The 18,633-nt window shown below is 45.1% G+C and overlaps 3 protein-coding genes across 3 annotated transcripts in view; 1 reads left to right on the top strand and 2 right to left on the bottom strand.

Moving 5' to 3' along the window:
• Window positions 1–25: 25 nt before the first annotated feature.
• ppid (peptidylprolyl isomerase D) lies at window positions 26–5,667 on the bottom strand. Its single transcript, XM_083686231.1, has 10 exons — window positions 5,527–5,667; window positions 4,892–5,032; window positions 4,203–4,309; window positions 3,282–3,470; window positions 2,439–2,561; window positions 1,645–1,751; window positions 1,331–1,475; window positions 1,117–1,203; window positions 735–777; window positions 26–566 (listed from the first exon to the last, which is right to left on the bottom strand). The coding sequence occupies exons 1-10, from the start codon at window positions 5,609–5,611 to the stop codon at window positions 478–480; spliced, it is 1,116 nt and encodes a 371-aa protein (XP_083542357.1). The 5' UTR covers window positions 5,612–5,667; the 3' UTR covers window positions 26–477.
• A 1,050-nt stretch (window positions 5,668–6,717) lies between these two features.
• On the bottom strand, window positions 6,718–9,797 carry spmip2 (sperm microtubule inner protein 2). The gene is made up of 5 exons (XM_083686643.1): window positions 9,673–9,797; window positions 8,996–9,225; window positions 8,141–8,199; window positions 7,616–7,736; window positions 6,718–6,837 (listed from the first exon to the last, which is right to left on the bottom strand). The coding sequence occupies exons 1-5, from the start codon at window positions 9,740–9,742 to the stop codon at window positions 6,745–6,747; spliced, it is 573 nt and encodes a 190-aa protein (XP_083542769.1). The 5' UTR covers window positions 9,743–9,797; the 3' UTR covers window positions 6,718–6,744.
• A 931-nt stretch (window positions 9,798–10,728) lies between these two features.
• Window positions 10,729–18,633, top strand: part of rapgef2b (Rap guanine nucleotide exchange factor 2b) — a 98,488-nt gene continuing 90,583 nt past the window's right edge. The window contains 1 exon segment of the mRNA XM_083686650.1: window positions 10,729–11,037. Within this exon segment, the coding sequence (XP_083542776.1) occupies window positions 10,969–11,037 (69 nt within the window). The 5' untranslated portion in view covers window positions 10,729–10,968.

Here is an 18,633-nt window from a genome sequence, read left to right as displayed (position 1 = left end):
ACACACCACAAGTCTGAAAAACATCTTCCATTGAACGCATCTGTGGAGTTTATTTGAGGTTGATACAGTATATTCCAGCAATTCAATGAGCACTGTGGGGCTTTTCCAACTGTTAAACCGTTGTCTTTATTAAGGCTTTACAGACGTTCAGACAAATAAATAAAAGGGGAAACAGTAACTTGACGACTTCAGCCATCAAAATCACTCAGTAGGCCTACAGTGAAACACTCCGTCGAAATCCTGACGGGTTGAATTTCGTATTATTTGTAGTTCATTTCAGTAACCCTTGTGAAAACATGAAAGGAACTTGGATGGAAAGATACATCATTTCCAATAAATGCAAGAAACAGATGGCTATCAAACAGGGGCAATAGTGTAGCTGCCCTTACAGAAATAACTATATCAGTGAGGGGACTTCAAATAGATTTTTTTTTTTTTTTAAAGGGTACATCAAATGATGTGTGTTTGATGAAATTATCATGCAAACATTTTGGAATATATTTTCTTCTCTTTCTCCTTCTCCTCTTTCACTTTCAACTGCACCCTCTTCATCTCGTTACCAATAGCTGGAAAGAGAGAGAAAGATAAGACGACATTCAATTAACTTGTCACACCCCCCCCCCCAGCTTTTTTTCAGAGAATCGTATAAACATCCTAGTATTTTAAGCACGAACTTCAGACACAAATAACTACCCCTATATTGGCAGAAGGAGAAAAAAGTAACCAAAGCCCACCTTTGTCCTCGGGTGCAATCTCCTGAGCTTTCTTCAGATCGATCTATAACGGGAAAGGTTGAGGGAAACTATTCAGAGAATCAACAGGCAACAGACACCAATCATTTCTACTCATCCGAGTATTGATCACTTCCTCCATTTGGTGTTGACCTCTTCATCGATCCGCCATAAATCTAGTCATCATCTTTTATTGCAAATAAAGCAGTACAGGTTCCCATCAGAGGGGGTTGGGCAAACATGTCCTGTGGCTTGGCTACCAGCCTAATCATTTCATCCCTAGTTGAGGCTGACTTCTCAGAAGACACAGTCTAGGGACAACAATAGGGATTTCTAGCAATAGATGATATGTGTGTAGCAATAGATGATATGTCTCTGTATTTACCATGGCTTGGTTGTATTCCTTCAATCCTTGCCAGGCCTGCGCCCTCCTGAACAGAGCCTTAGTGTTGGACTGGTTCAGCTCCAGTGCCTGGAGAATAGAAAACAAACAAACAAATAAATACAGAGAGCGAGAGCAAGAGAGAGAGGGGGAGGGTATGTGTGTGTGTGTGTGTGTGTTTGGAGAGGGTGTCAGGTTTCCTCTTGGCCTAGTTCACCTCGTCACAGCTGTCCATAGCGTCCTGCCAGAGCTCCAACTTCAGCTTGCAGGCAGCCGTGTTGAGGATACAGCTGAGAGCCGTGGGCTCCAGCCTCTGGTGGGCCTTCTCCTCCTCCAGCTGCTCTCCCCCCACCTCCAGGTACCTGAGGGGAGGAAGAGGGGGCTTTAATGGTGTTAAAGGCACATATGTCCGCAGGTTGAATGATTGTTTGTGAAGGTGTGTTGACAGTCTTTGTATTTGATTGCAGACATGGGAGCAATGCACAGACACACACAGCATAAGATTAGAGTGAGCCCAGCACAACATTTCACCTGAGTGCTTTGGAGTATTTCTTAATGGCTGATTGCCAGTTCTGGCTCTTGAAGAAGTTGTTGCCGATGTTCTTGATGTCCTCAGCAACAGAGAGGACTTTGTCAACCTAATCACAAAGACGGCACCAAAGAGAGACATAGATGACATTTATTGTCACAATCCAACACAGTTCCATGGTGCATTACATACTAATTGAGTCAGCGGAGGAAAAACTTCAATCAACACTTTGGTACTGGTTATCTGAGCACCATAACAGTATGTTTGAGTGCATAGTTACAGTGCCCAGGTAACCAGAACCAAAGTGTTGATTGAAGTTTGTCCTTCTCCATAGACTCATTTCAGGGTAAGGACCCAAGTATGTGATTCTGTAAATTGGGTGAACTATCCCTTTAATGTTGACTGACAGGACATACTGTTACTTGTCCAGTGAATGATAATGAATGGTAAATGAATATATACAACTTGTATTCAATATAATGTATACAACTTCAGTCACTACTTGCAGTTGTCCTGGAATTGGACATGAAGTGAAGTACATAACCTTTAACTCATTGAGTGCTGAGGGTGAATAAAGTCACCCAAACTGTTACAATTCTAGAGTGCCAAGGGTGACTTTATTCACCAAAAATGTGTCAATTATGATGCTTCATTTTGTAGCCAATCAGAGTATAGTTGCTAGGTACACATCACATAGAACACTCAGCACTCTAGGTGATGAGGGTTCCGGAATTCTTTGGCAGTTGGTGAGTCAAATCAGTAGAGAGTACAGAGTTCAGACCAGAGAGATACCTACATCCTTAAAGTCAAAGTCAGCATCCTCAGGGAAGTCTGGGTGGGTGTCTCCAGAGCCATCGTTAGGTGCTACTCCCAGGTCCTCACCCTGTTTATGCTCGCCACACTCCGCAATTACACATGGCTAGAGGGGGAGAAATGGGGACAAGACGTGTTACAAAGACGTGTAACAAACGTTATTCATAACACATTGTACACAGGGGTCACAATGCTTTTTGTATAGAATGCAGGGTTCTCCCCAGGAGTTTTGGACACGGTGGAGCTGGACTGCATTATTAAAACTGACTTGTGTTTGTTCATATGGTCATTTGTTCATGGTCCTCTATGGCTCAGTCAGCAGAGCACGGCGCTAACAATGCTTAGGTTGGGGGTTCGATTCCCGCTGGGACCATATATACTGAAAAATGTATGCACTCACTGCAATGTAAGTCGCTTTGGATAAAAGCGTCAGCTAAATGGCATATATTATATTACTATATCATAATGCACTACAAATACCGCTAAAACGCTGAATTAACTGAGCTTTTAACATTGATGTCATTGCAGATCAAAGATAGCTACTCTATCATTACTAAACATGTTTAATTTGCTTTGAAATGTTGACATAATGGCAGAGCTAAGTGGACAAGGAGCACAGCCTGGAAGACATACATTCTTTGGGGAGACCCCTGGAAGACATACATTCTTTACCTACTGCTGGACAAAACCACAATCAAACCATTTGACCATTTTGAACCATGCAGTTTGAACAGGCCCTATAGATTGTGAGGTATGCATTACAAAGCCAGCGGTAGTTTCTCTCATTCATTCATTCATTCATTCAGTCAGTCAGTCAGTCATTCACCTTCACAGGTGCGTCCTCGTTGGTCTCCATGGCCTCCAGCATCTTGACCACGCCCACGCCCTTCAGCACCTGTCCAAACACCACGTGTTTCCCGTCTAGATGGGGGGTCTGCACCGTGGTGATGAAGAACTGGGAGCCGTTGGTGTTGGGCCCAGCGTTGGCCATACTCAGCAAATTCTCTTTGTTATGCTGGGTGGGGGGGGGGTTAGGGTTAGGTTAACTCATTCAGTGCCGAAGGTGAAGAAAGTCGCCCCAAATTGTCAACATTCTAGAGCGCCACGGGTGACTTTATTCACCAAAAATGCTTTTTTTAAATTCTCTCTTTTGTGTAATATAGTCCATGAGAAATGGCTATAAAAATGTAATGTATTATTATAATAAATGATGATGCTTCATTTTGTAGCCAATCAAAGTATTGTTGCTGGGTAAATACCACAAAAACACTTGGCACTCTAGGTGGTGAGTGTTCTGGAATGCTTTGGCAGTTGGTGAGTTAAAGCAACCACGTGCTTCGGCCCCACAGAACTATCAGAAAATGTATTCAAATGTATACAATTGAAAACCGCTATCTGATTTGTTCTGTGGGACTTTCGATGAAATAGAAAATGAAAGATGCATATCGAAGGTTGGTAGTGGTCATTCAAGTGTGTGCTTTCTCTCTCCGTTATTTTAGGACACTACATCATTCCTGCTGGAATCAGCACCTTGAAGGGGCTGCATGGCTGTGCACCAGGGGAGGCTGGTGGAGGTAGAAATCGGAGGACAGACTCTTTGTAATGCATGGAACGGAATGAGGAATGGTATCAAACACGTGTGCATTACAAGGAGCCTGTCCTCCCGATTTCTACCTCCACCAGCCTCCCCTGGTGCACAGGGCTTCCATCTTTGTGTTTTGCAATGATGTTCAAAACCCTTCTTTACCTTGTAATGGAAGTTCTCATCCTCAAACTTCTCCCCGTAGATGCTTTCTCCTCCAGTACCGTTCTGGTTGGAGAAGTCTCCTCCCTGGACCATGAACTGTTTGATGACTTGATGAAACAGATATGGACAATAAACTCACACGTCAGGTCAACAATGTACTGTGTTTTGTTTCAATGGGGGTGGATCTCCTGCAATATAGCCTTCCATGTCTTTAGGCCACTATAAAACAAGTGTTCATCAAGTTCAGGGTTCTTCTCCCCAAAGAATGTAAGAGTGGCACTGCGCCACTATGTAAACATTTCAAGGCAAATTAAACTATATAAATTAGTAGTGAGAGTAAGTATTATAGTAGTATCTTTGATCAGCAAGGACATTGTTGTTGAAAGTGAAAGCTTTATGATGTTCCTCAGCGTTTTAACAGTATTTTTTGGCGCATTTTGATATGAATAAACCCGAGTCGGGTTTTGATAATGCAATCTAGTGCCACGCTGTTCAACAATCCTGAGGAGAACCCTGAAGTTCAGCTGAAACAAGTTGACCAGAGAGCCAATATGCATCTAGTCCCTGGTGATTCTAATCGACATGAAACAGTGTCAAGCTTCAAGGCTTTTGGGGTTGTATTATATAGTAAATAATGGTCTGAACTCAGTTTGAAACCTTGGAATAGACATCTGTGGCTTCATACTTACTTCTGTGAAAGGGACATCCTTTGAAGTGGAGAGGTTTCCCTGTGGTTTTGCCAATCCCCTTCTCCCCGGTGCAGAGGGCTCGGAAATTTTCTGCGGTTTTGGGGACGACGTCAGCGAAGAGCTCGAACACCAGCCGGCCAACTAGGGACAACAAAGGAAGGTCACAGTAAAGACATGTGGGACGAGGTTTGGCTGAACGTCTGAGATCTGACCAGGGGTACAACGTTTATTGTCAATACGTTTATTATTATGCCGAAAAATAAATGTCCACCAGGACAAAGACGACTGGTGGTTGACTGTTTACGGTATAAGAGACATGACTGCACATGCCTTGAATGCACATTTGTCAAGCTAGGAATAATTCAAAGACAGCGATGGAGACAATATATTGCAAATAAAGATAGCAATTAGCACAACATATTGGCTATAACTAGTGTGCCCATGGCAGAGATAAGGTAACAGTTTGCTGCTGAGCTAATCCAAGTTCTCTTCATTCAACATGAATGAATGCCTTTTCTCCAAGTCACTGGCTAGCAGCCGCTACAGTCAATCAGAAGGGGGCTAGCTGCCGCTAGCCACTTAGCTTATCCAGCAGTTGGAGGAAATAGAGAAGCTTTATGAAAAATTGTCCTGACCTCTTTCTCCACCAATGTCTACATCAAAAAAGACACATGGGTTTTCGGGGTTTGAAGGCTTGCTGGCGGGAGTTGGGTTAGACATGTTTAAAAAATAGTGGGTTTGAAAACGGGGAACTAGCTGCTTCCACGGTCCTCCGGTTGAACTGTGAGCGTCAGTCTCGGAGACCGCGAGATTTCATTTCCTCGTCGGTTGTTGTCGATTCCGTTACCGCAACAAACTGTTGAAAGGAATATAGCGCCGTCTACCGACCTGGTAAATTATTATTATTATTATTATAATTATAATTATTATTATTATTATTATTATTATTATTATTATACATATTTTCCCTGCTCAATGCAACAAATGTTCGTTAAAAAGTCGATCTAGCCTTAACCGATTTGGACTAGGGACAGTAGCCATAAACAGGGCGAGGGGTGAGGATTACCAGCAAATAGAAATTGAGCTGAGAAGAGGACTTGTCTGTCTGGCTCATTACAAGCAAATTGGAAATCCTCGGAGCGGAAAAGCCCCCCCTTTTCAATATACCAATCTATCTGAGTGAGCAAAGTTATCTAAGCCAGACTTTGCCGAATGTAATGGCTTTTTGGTGTGAGGATGGATTATCAGTCCTTGTCATAGTTGTATCACATGTCTGAATCAGAGACAGAGCTGAAGACGGTGACCTGTGTAACATCCAATAGTTGGTAGGAAATAACACCTTTATTGTATCCCGGTAAGAGCCAAGTAAATGGCAGCAATCAAAGAAGTTCACATCTTTGAGTAGTTGAGATAAGTTAGGTCATTATATGGTGTGACAAAAGTAGAGTTTGAACTTTTTTGAGCTATGATATTTGAGCCCTGTACAATGAAGCCTGTACGCTTACACTGACTGAAAAATATTTGAGAGACAATTCCAATAAATCATTTAATTCCCCTCCTGAGTTGTTATTTCTTTTACCTGCTGTATGAATTCTGTAGGGATGCACTTTTGAATTGAAGTCAAGCTGAACACATGAATACGGAGTAGCAATTTAATAAGCAATATGACTGCAGTGCACCCACAGGTCAGTAGCACAGACAATGAGAACCACTCACATGAGACCGTTCTCCAATTTTGAAGAATGACAGAGAAGTAAATTAGGTTTGTTCACTTTTATCGAGATGACAATGAGGTGTTTCTGAAACAACGTTAATTCATTCCTGTATGGTCACAATGTTGACGGCTGGTTCAATCATCGGCCGTTCTTCACCCTGACGATGTCAGGGAACGTGACGCTGCTCTCATCTGAGGCGCATGCTGCTTTCCTCTGGGCAAATTGAGCTCTCTAGGAAGGGGCACATCAAGCAACAGTTAGATAGACAGACAGACAGACAGACAGACAGCAAGTTGATCTCTCCAGGAATGAAACATAAAGGAACCATTAGATAGGCAGGCAGACAGACAGACAGACAGACAGACAGAAGTTGATCTCTCCAAGAATGAAACATAAAGGAACCGTTAGATAGACAGACAGACAGACAGACAGACAGACAGACAGACAGGCAGGCAGACAGACAGAAGTTGATCTCTCTAGGAAGGGAAACACAAAGAAACAGTTAGACAGACAGACAGACAGACAGACAGACAGACAGACAGGTAACCAATTGGTTGAATTGACAGAGGTGAGCTTCATGCTTCGGAAATGCTTATAATGTGAACACCAACTTGTCAACCCTTTTATGAAGGCAATTCCTTAATGTAAAGTTGTATCATAAATACCAAACATAACAAAGTACACAACAAGTGCAAAGACGTAACAAAGTACACAAACACAAAGTCTAAGAGTATAAAAGAGCTGTGCAGTGGATGGATAACTGATCTGTACATATTTACAGAGTTTAAAAGTGAATGTAGAGATTGGACTGGAACACTGGTTATTTCCTCCAAACAAAGCCCTCGCAAACACAGGAGAGGGTGGGAGAGGAAGAGGGGACCCAACATTTATCTCTCCTATTGAGTTTAGTGGGTCAGACGCATCCGGAGTTATGCAACTTGTCCTACGAAGTGAGGTTTTCAGGGGGTGGGTACAGTACACACCACATTCCTGGGAGGTAATGACTCACCCTGTTGAGAAGGAAACGTTTGTTGTTGTCTCGGCTGTAGCTGTCGTACGTGGCGTGTGTCCATGCCAGCCGGCCGCGGGCTCCGACAGATTGCTGTTCCAGAAAGTGGGGCGGTGCGTGCCTGTGGAAGTGGAAGCGATGCATAATGAATGGGAGAACAGAGCACCTGAACTACATTCACTCAAGGGGAGGCTGGCCGAGGTAGACGTCGGAGGACGGGCTCCTTGTAAAGCACGGGACGGAATGAGGAATGGAACGGGACGGAATGAGGAATGGTATCAAACACGCGTGTTTAATACCATTCCTCATTCCGTCCCGTGCATTACAAGGAGCCCGTCCTCCGACGTCTACCTCGGCCAGCCTCCCCAGATTCACTCAACACAGCCCTCTCTGATGCTATCGCTATCCATTGATTAGCAATGTGCACATCACGGCAGAGCACACAGGTAACATGAGTCGGAAGTGACTGATGAAAACAAAAAGACAAAGAGTAGCCTGAAGGGTAGATTACAACGTTGGCCTTACCATGGGTTCTGATATCTGTGAGTCACTCTGTCCTCAAGGGCTGAGCGGAATTCAGCTCTCTGAAAGAATAATAATGGAGTCATTTGACAAGTGGCATTGCCACTTGAATTGGCTTTGTTTGCGTTTAGGGTGGATTGGCGTGTCATAATAGTTTCATGTTGTCATCGATATGAGATCCTCTGTCATAATGGGTCATGACTGTTTACATACAGTACCAGTCAAAAGTTTGGACACACCTTCTCATTCAATGGTTCTTCTTTATTTTTTTTAAAATTATTTTCTACATTGTAGATTAATATTGAAGACATCAAAACTATGAAGGAACACATATGGAATTATGTAGTAAACAAAAAAGTGTTAAACAAACCAGAATATGTTTTAGATTTTAGATTCTTCAAAGTAGCCACCTTTTGCTTTGATGACAGCTTTGCACACTCTTGGCAAGGTGTGTCCAAACTTTTGACTGGTACTGTAGATTCATAGAATTCCAATTGTATGGATTGTGACAACATTCTTATGTCTTTATAGGGTCATAATGCACCACTGTCCAATGTCATAACAACAACATCCTAAACATTGTGACAGGGCACCTCAATGATTATGACTATAAGGCATTATTAAGCATATAACAAATAAAATAAAATGTCATCAGAAGAAAGAAAAAAACGAGTGATAGTAAAATGGATCGCATAGTCGACACTAAATAGACCTGCATAGCCTCGTGCATGCAAGATGAATACACTACTAACTACCAAGTCCTATTATTTTGTGAACGCTTCTTATCAAGGTCGCCCCCTCCTTAATAGCCTAATTATCTCATTAGCGTCATCCGCATGGTTATCATAGGTGTCCCACCTTAATTTGCATATTGCTGAGCAGCGTCCTGCTGTTCAACATCCGGTGATATTGCATGCCCCATCCCACCCCCCCGATGTAGCACTGTTTGGGCAGAGGCGGGGGGGTGCACGGTGCCGCCCGGCACAAGTAATTCAAATCGCTTGTACCCTCAGGTGATATGGGACCCTCGCCGACGAGGCGAGCTGAATCGATCAATCTCGCCCGGAAGTTTCCAATTCCGTCTGGACCTTGTTAGAACCAAGATGAGAGATTGTGGAAACCATTCATTAAACAGAAACAGTCAGGGGTGCTCTTTGTAGATGAAAAGTCTGCAAATGAGCTACCGGTGTCGAATGACTCTCTTTAATTAATCCGCACAATTTATGAGTGTGTTTTCCTTTAGACATTTACATTATATAAGGCTTATCTCTGACTAAATCATTTAAAAATCGCACTAATAACAAATAGGCCTAGGCCATAACACACCCAAGCCTGCAATTAAACAACATTTCCACATAATCAGTTCATACAACAGAACCTAATTATGCTATGTAATAATAAAAACAAATACATCAATAAACTGACATTGTTGCCTATTACTTTGTTATTACAACTGTCTAAGACACATTCCAAATGTTCCACATCAGCGACGAAACAATCCCTCCACTTTCACCTCTTCTAGCGACTAAACCCACCTGTAAACAGCATCCTTTGTCCGTAGGCTTGGGGGGGCCCTCCTCGGGCCGATTTATTGATCTGTATCATTGTGTTACTCTCTATTATGTGCCTTTGACACAATTATTTTCGGATTAGATCGAAGCAGCCGAATACCTACTTAAGACAGAGCGCCCGAGGGCGATAATGTGAACCCTGCGGTGTGTACTGGTCATGGGGTCAGTGGCTGTTGCCAAGCGACCCGCGGTTGTTACGGTGTCAGTGTTTTAACTCACCGGGCACTTTACGAGATCTTCACCGCGACCGACGTCACATGGCCCGACAGTTCAGCAGTGTCTTTATTGTCGAATTGCAATATTGTGTATAATCCTGTTACCCACCACAGACTGAAATAACTGGTTTTAAAAATGATTATAGGCCTATAGGTCTAAGTGTAAGCACATTAAAAAACAAAACAAATCCAGTTAGTCTGGCAATTTTTCCAAAATAAAATTAGTTTTTTTTTTTTTTTCCATATGAGGCTTCTTGAAAGTCATTGCTCATAGTGCAAGACAGCCAGTTTAGAAAGTGAGTATTATGCAGGTCTTCGTGTTGTTCCAGTTTCTGTCGTTGGATGGCGACAGAAGACAGTGTTTGAGTCCTCATTGTCCTCCGGCTCCGTTTCTCTGAACGGACTCGCCCAGGACTCTCCCCTTGTGTCAGTCACCATGGTGGCATACAACAGAAGCCTCTGTCGGCGGACCGATCGGCACTTTTAAACCCATCAGAATGTTTTTCGAAAGGTTGCCTTTGTAAACGCGTATGGTTTAGGGTGCTATTCAACATGGACCACCGCTTATTGTCAGGATAGCCGAGTTATTTTTCCTTTGGAGGCGGATACATGGAATTTCGGTCAATAGCAGAATGCTGAAGACACAAGGATCGGCTTTTTGCGTCGGCTTGAATAAAGGGACAGTTACCGTTTCACCATAAAAAAAAACAATTTCACCGCAAGACATCAACTGTCAGTTTAGATTTCGGGATTCTTCGAGCCGCGCCTTGATAAAAAGTTTTTTCTCCTGTGTTTTTTTTTCTGGTGGGACTGGTGTTCGCCCTGTGCCATCGGTTTGGGGACAGTAACGAAACCCCGAGGCTCACGTTGTGGCCTGGCCCGGGGACCGTATTATCCACCCTTACCGGAGTGGTCTAAACAGTGTGGGAGAAAAGGAGGGTGCAGAGAGTGTGGCTTGGTCCGTGAATAACCGGACCGTGGATATTTCCAACTTGTCAACTGGATAAGCGATTCAATTGTTCCAAACTCGCCTTCCTTCCATACAATGGCGTCCTATGTGGATAACAGCTTTCGGCAGGCTGTGATGATGAATCCAGCCGAAAGAACGCAACAGGTTTGAACCATTATCTTTATTAGCTATGAGTGGATACTTTGTGGCCACATATCGAGCGTGAAGCCACTCGGTTGCATTGTGTTCACACTGTGTTCTCTCCCTTTCCGCTGCCACTCCTTTACTACATTGTTACATTGTTGCATTCTTTCTGTCTAAATATTGCCATTGAGCCCCACACTGTTACGTATGCTCTTCACGTCCCGCTAAGCTGTGTCTCTCTGGAGATAATCAGCTCTCCTTAGCAGAACAGGATCTGATAGTAACCCAGCCACTTATGTCATCAACATTCAGACTACATTCCCGAAGCAGCGCGTCTCTCCGTTGTCGTTTTAAACTTACAATGTCGGTCACATTCCTAGCGTCATGGTTGCATCTCCGGTCAATAAGACAGGCCTGCAACTTTGCTGTTTTAGTCGTTGTTTTTCGACATGAATATGGCCTAGATGTAGACATAGGCCCGTACCAAACGACCTGACATTGAATGTGTATGTATGCAAGACATTCAGGTTGGAATATTACTAACATTGCAGGCAGCAGGGCAATAAGAGCTAATGTTCTCTTTTCAGAAATAGATAATCACAACGGTCTCAGATTTACAGCCTTGCCATTTCAAGATGTGACATGAAGTTTTATCGCCCAGTTGAGGGTTCTTTATCTCGTCCTTCTAGGTTTATGAGTCCGCCATAGCCTAGAACTAGCCTTCTGCAGACACCACTGTCTCTTACCCTGTGTCCTGTCCTGGAGCACAGCCCTATAGACAGTTCAGGGTTAGACCGATTGTCGAATCTTTGCCAGTGGACTTTATTTGTTCAATACGCTGCAGTGTTTATTTATAGAAAAAATAACACATTCCTCACTTCAGTGCTTTTTCTTCTCCTGAAAACCGACCCTGCGGTTCGCGTACGGCAGAGGAGAGGAGATACGCACGGCTGTTGTGCACGACAATACAGAGGAGAGGGATCGATGGCCCTCCACTTAAAATAGTAGGCAAGGCGACGGTGACACTGACACATGCCGATCTAGCTGACATTGAGGGAACAATTAAACGGCTGTCACGTGATGTCATTGATGGCTCGTTAAATCGTAGTAGGTCGGCATTCCTCCTTGCCGTGCCAGACTATCAAACCGCAAGCAGGTGTGGAGTGTATTAATTATTCTATGGGCACATTATAGGTCACACATCTCATCCTCTCGCTCATTAGCATAACAGATTCTAACCTCATGCAAATTGCGATTGCTTATTTATGACTACATTGACACGCATGGTGGTGCATCAATGTCAAATGCATAGTCTACTGTTGATGTTGTTTGCATGATTTACGTGTATACTTAGGCATGTCAACCATGTCTGTTCAATCTGTCATAGATATGGCTTTTATGTAGACATGACAATATAGTGCCTATGTCTGTGACAGCATAAGAGTAGACCGCGGTAGTCTTCCCATGGCTAGGACAGTGCACTGGTCTGTTAGGAACTCACGTTGTGTCTACGGTCGATCACCAGTTCTTCTCAGAAGTGAGCATTCAGCAGTAAGCCCACATGACTGCATCCAAACCAGCACAGAAAGAGAACAAACACATTTTGCAAGAGCAAAGAATCAGTATTTGAAATATGTGGAATGACCACTGGGTTATATTGAACGATGTCCAGAAGAACGTTTTCAATTATCGTGACGTTATGTGGAGGCCCCCTGTACCCACTAGCCCCCTATTGTCCCCCCTTGTCTTGAAACTGTAACTTGAAAGACACACACACACACACACACACACACACACACACACACACACACACACACAAAACAATGATTTCTTCAAGAGTCGTATCACACTGATGACAAAACTACTTTGATTTCCTGACATCAAAATACACACACACACACACACACACACACACACACACACACACACACACACACACACACACCTTTTTCTAGATGTCCAGCTAGGGTTGGTTCCCTGTATAGCGGCTGGCAGAGGAGTTGATCCTATCGGAGCTGGCAGGGCCAGAGAGGATTAGCGGAGCGTGGGTTGGGACCTAGCTTTAGCTCCAGGGACAGACCGCTGTGGATCTGGCCATCTGAAGGCACTAATCACTCCCCTCAATGACCCTCCAGTTACGGACCGCAGGATCAGAAGACGTTCCTAGGCTGTCGCCTGTTGCCTCTGTTTAGTCTGGAGAGGGTTTTGTTTCCTTGTTTGATGTGTAGAACGTTGTGGCTAACACATTGGTGCATGTTCGTGAAAGTGGCATGACACTGTCTCACTAGCGACATATGCAGTTTTATTTACCTCAGATTAAAAGCTTGATGTCTCCTGTTGTTTGAGTACAAAACCCTCCACTATTGGAAAATGTTATACACTGTACATGCAATCTGATTGATTGATGGATTGATTGTGAAGGCGGTAACAAAGGGAGGAAAGGGGAGTGGTCACCAGTTGGTCATGTCCTCTGTAGCCTGCTGCCTAAGACGCATGCTGAGGCAAAGAGGGCAAGCCTTGTCATCTCTGTTGCTGTTTAGCCAGGTGCCAGAGAGTCAGAGGCTACCAACACACTCACACACAGTCCTGACCCTGCCCGTCAGCCAGAGAGCTGCAGAAACATAGTTCACACACCAGGGCTACCTCTGACTGTGTCCTTGGCTGCTAGAGGGGATTAGCCCTGGCTAGGAATATCTCAGTTTGAAAAGGCTGTGGAGAGAAGGTGAGGGACAAGGTGGAGAGGAGGAGGGAGGGAGGGAGGGAGAGAGAGACACACACACACACACACACACACACACACACACACACAGATAGAGAGACACACAGAGAGAGACAGAGAAGGTGATGGGAGGCCCAGGGAAGGGCGAGAGAGAGGGAAGCTGTTCTTGTCCAGCGAGCAGCATCCTGTCCTGGTGCGCGCCGGGAAAAGGAACAGCGTCGGGATGCTTTTTGAATCCCAGTAGGAAGGAAGGGCTGATGACAGAGGAAGTCTTTTTTTTCTTAGATAAAGTTATTTTCTTTTTCGAGCGCGTTGCTTGTGTGCGGTTGATGACCTCGGCCCTATTTCTGGTCTTCCAGTCAGAGGCATGTGAGAGAGGGTGATGGGTTCACAAATAAACCAGGTCACTGATCTGATAGATCTGTTAGCCTAGCGTTCGTCCATTGCATTGCTTGCATATGTCCATAGAGTTTTCCTTTGACAATTAGCGTAAATGCTAATTCCCCAAAACTCCCGTTCAGTCCATAAACACAAGCTCTCCTTGGCCTCTCTCTGCTCTGCTAACCCTGTGGAACTTAAGCGACGTCACATGTTATTCTAGTATTGAAAGTGGAGTCTGAGCGCTGGTTTAAGTGGTTACACACACAGCGGTTACAGTGACGTAGTCATCAGTTTTTAAATACAGAGGCTGTGTATTTTCAAGGGGAAAGGAAGAGAGGGGGGGGGAAAAAAAGCAAACAAAACGCACCAATGACTGATGCCCACACAGACGCTCCTCTGGGTACAACACCCTTGATTGACTCATTTTGGTTTTTTTTTGTTTTCATATCCGGTCTCACATTGGCTCCTGTATTTTCAGCTCTTTATAACAAATGACGTTGAGGAGAGGGAACTGTTCAGCATGGCATTGACTGACAGCATTGAACCGCAGTGTATTAAACCCATTGACGTATCTGTATTGTGGTCTACCATTTGCATTCCAGCGGAAGTCGATGGCTGCTCAGGTCACGTGTAATCTCTGAACCAGCGGAATCTTTAATGTTCTGTTCCAGCACCAATGTTCCAGAACAGAAGTGAACGTTCCGGGTGGATTCCTCGCATTGCCCGGGTTTGAATTGGGCCATGAATTTGCTTTCCAGGCACTCTGCGCCCCATGCCTCACCAGAATAGCAGGACAATGTGTGCCGCTTGTGTTCCGCCTGTTAGCAGGCAAATCTAATAATGTAAGTGAGCCAATGAAGTCGGGTTAGATCCGCTATATTCAAACACACCACTGACATGGCAGAAAGTGTAATGGGAGCCAACCGTTGGCCCCGTCAACAGATAACTTGACCACATCGGTGCACGGTGAGAAGACAAGCCAAGCCGCGAAGGGTTGCAATTCCCCTGATAGTAGTCACATAGATAACCATCTGTAATAACACCACAGGCTGTGTAAGATAGCGTCCCTGCGTTAGAATTTACTCGGAGTGAATTCCTCCTATTTGTTCATAACAAAGGTAAGATTAAGATCCCTTGACGTGTGGATTTATGTTTGTTTTTAGAGGCAGCGTGGGTAGATGAAATCGTACAGTGTGCGGTTACCTGTAATATGAATGTCATAGATTAAACAAACAGGCTTGGATATCACTTGCCATCTGTAAGGGTTTAACTCTATCTCGTGCTCTAGATTTGTAGTTCAGATTTATCTTCTCGAAGCGATCAAGTGCTTTATATGGAGAGGCAGAGGGGGGAACCGAGCAAGGATATTCAGCATACAAGCTCCAAACAATGGGGCTGGATGCTAACCAATAAGGAGAGAGCATTGCGTCCTCTGTACTGTCTTTCATCTACTGATCTAGGGTGTTTGCGTGTGCGTGTGCGTGTGCGTGTGCGTGTGCGTGTGCGTGCGTGTGCGTGTGTGTGTGTGTGTTTGATGTTGCCTGTGTGTGTGTGCGTGTGCTACCATGCTCACCCCGGGAACTGCCTCTTACACAGAGGCTGCTTTGAAGTGTTGGCCTGCACGTTCCCTACCAACACTTTGCAAACCATTTCCCTGTGATGTGCTCCCATAGATTGTACACTTTGGTTTGGGGCCATATTCAGAACAGGAGCAGTACAAAGGCAACATACAGTACAGTATTATAGGCCTATTACCTAACCCTCCTCCCTCTCTCACTCACTCCGCTTCATAGGCAATCACAACCTTCTTCTCCGGCCATGTTCCTCCCGGGCCCGTGTCTGTCAGCAGCTGAAATATAGACCTGGAGAGCAGGGCGTTTTGGCCGGGCCGGGACATTTCTGTAGCAGTCACACATTTGTTGGAAATGAATCACGCGCATTGTCTCATGTCCAAGGCATGTTTCAGTTCCTCTGTTCCCCTATGGCCTCGCATGCCTCGGTAGATATTTTTAAAGCAAAGAAAGAAGAAAAACAAGCTCTCTTGTGTCACGGTCTCATAGGTTGTCCATTGTCCCCTGGAGCAGAATGCCTCCAGAGGTCTCTGTGTGTCCCTGAACGCCACTAGACTACGGTCTTTACATAACAGCCATAGAATCCCTGGTGTTGTTCAAAGGGTAGAAATAGAAAACAACCCCAATACCCCCTGCCGCTCGGCCTGATACGCAATACTTACATGTCTGCCATTGTATTACATGGATCACACTGTGTTTGGCATCAGATGGATTATATGTAGGCCTAATTCTCATGCTGTGTTTGTCTGGTATGAAATTGTGTGTGTGTGGGTGTGGGGCAGTGTGTGTGTGCGCAGAATGGTATGTGTATGTGTGGAGAATGGTATGCATGTATGTATGTCTCCAGAGGAAAATTAGTGCTCATACCAGAGAGGCTTAAGTGTGAAAATTGCCTTTTGGCCTCCATCCTTCTTATTGCTTAGCTGAAGCTTTAGGACTGGATCCTGGGGAGGTAGGACTGGATCCTGGGGGCGGTAGTCTTCGATCCTGGATCCTGGGGGCGGTAGGCCTGGATCCTGCGAGGGAAGGCCTGGATCCTGGGGAGGTAGGCTTCGATCCTGGATCCTGCGAGGGTAGGCCTGGATCCTGGGCCATAGGTCCCGTGCTGGAGGCCCACTAATCCTTCCTGCTGTGGAAGTACTCAGACGTGAGGTGGACCAAACGGTGAGCTGATTAATTGCCTGTTTAGTGATTACAGCTCTGTTATAAATCCCACTAGAGCTGTAGTTTATGGCCTACCACCACCACAACAACAGCTACAGAGCTAAAGCCTGTTTGTAGCGCTCTCAATCTGAGTGTTTGTTTGGGCTGGAGGCTGTCGCAACTGTAGGGTCGCAATCTGGACACAGTTGGGATTGTTTTCGCTAATTTGGCTAATGAGGGTATTTTCACTGTTTCCTAACTGTGAGAGAAGGTGAATTAGACCACCTGTAGAAACCTCCATCAGATGCCAATTGTAAAGTTGTGGTCCCGCACATGATGTTGGCTGGCCTTGCTTTACGCCTAGAACTGGTTGACGCAACCCTGTGTTGAAACACGTCCGTCCTCTCTCGAGCTGGTTTTACTTTCTTTCTGAGCATGTTTAAATAAGTCCCGAATCTCTGTTCTATATCTGTTCTATCTCTGCTCATGTTGCCGACCACATGATATCCCTCATTTCCTTTTTCTCAGTCTTTCGTTTTTTCAGTCCCCCCCCCCCCCCCCATCTCTTCTGATCAGTCTTTTACAGAGGAACGGCCTCATCATCAGTTTCTGCTCCCTGCTGGCAGTTTGATAGAGAAGTGATGTCACATACAGAACAGTTTATGCCTTCCGCCCAATCCCATAACCACGCAGCTTAGACAACAATGGTTGTGTAACTGCATTCCGAAACAACGTTGTCACTGGACTAATTACACAAGTTACTGTGATGCAGGTACGGGGACAACTTTGTTGTGGCTAATTTGTATGAAAACATTAGTGTTGTGTCAGCCGTTTTGGAAGTGGGATGATTGCTTGTCATGCGAGGCAAAACGAGCTGAATCATATCCCCGTCTTAACGACATGAGCTGTGCCCGCCACGCGCCGGAACAGCTGTCACCGGGGAACAGATGCCATTGTCAGAATCAAAACAGCCACGGCAGCAGCAATCTGACACCACTGCCAGCAGATAAAATAAGCATTACACTAATAAAACTAGAATCACTTAACAACATTGCTTTGGTGGAAAAAGCCGGATGCAGAAGGAATACCACTGACGTGGTTGTTTGTGGAAAAAGTATCTAGTATCTTCTATCTTGTAGAACATTGTTTAGGTTGGTGTGTGTGTGTGTGTAGCCCGCGATAAGGAGTAGGAATACTGTTATTGGTCCTGTGAGGTTCTTCTGGTTTCCCGTGGCCAGGGAAGCCGATTGGCTAGGATCTGAGGTGTTGGGTGTCCGTTGAGGTGAAACCCCATCTGTGTAATTGCTCCCTGAGGGATTGTTTGCCCTGTGACTGGTCACGTTTCCAGGCCTCCGTCCCTCCATCCTTCCCTCCATACGTCCCTCTTTCCCTCCTTCCCTCCATCCTTCCCTCCATGCGTCCCTCTATCCCTCCATCCTTCCCTCCATCTCCCCCTCCTTCCCGCCGTCCCTCCGTTGCTCATCAGAGACCATGTCCGCTTCGCTGCCAAGGCCCTTCCTAATCCAATTCTCTCTGGAATGTTCCTTCTCTCTTTTGGGTGAAGTGGTGTCATTATGTGTGGGGTTTGAACATTGCCTGGGTTGAACCCACCGGCTAGATTCTCTTTATAACGGCTCAAGGCTCAAACTGCCCGGCTGTCAACTTGAGATCAGCAGGCCACTCTTTCCCGTCACACTGTATAATGTCCACCATTGTGCCCCTATGTTTAGGCCCCAGCTACCTAGGGCTTTAAACTCCCAGCCAGACCTCGACACAGCCATTGTGGCTGAGCACTGAACGGCC

Source organism: Argentina silus (assembly GCF_951799395.1).
Source record: "Argentina silus genome assembly, chromosome: 15".
Lineage (NCBI taxonomy): Eukaryota > Metazoa > Chordata > Actinopteri > Argentiniformes > Argentinidae > Argentina > Argentina silus.
This window is presented reverse-complemented; position numbering and strand designations above follow the sequence as displayed.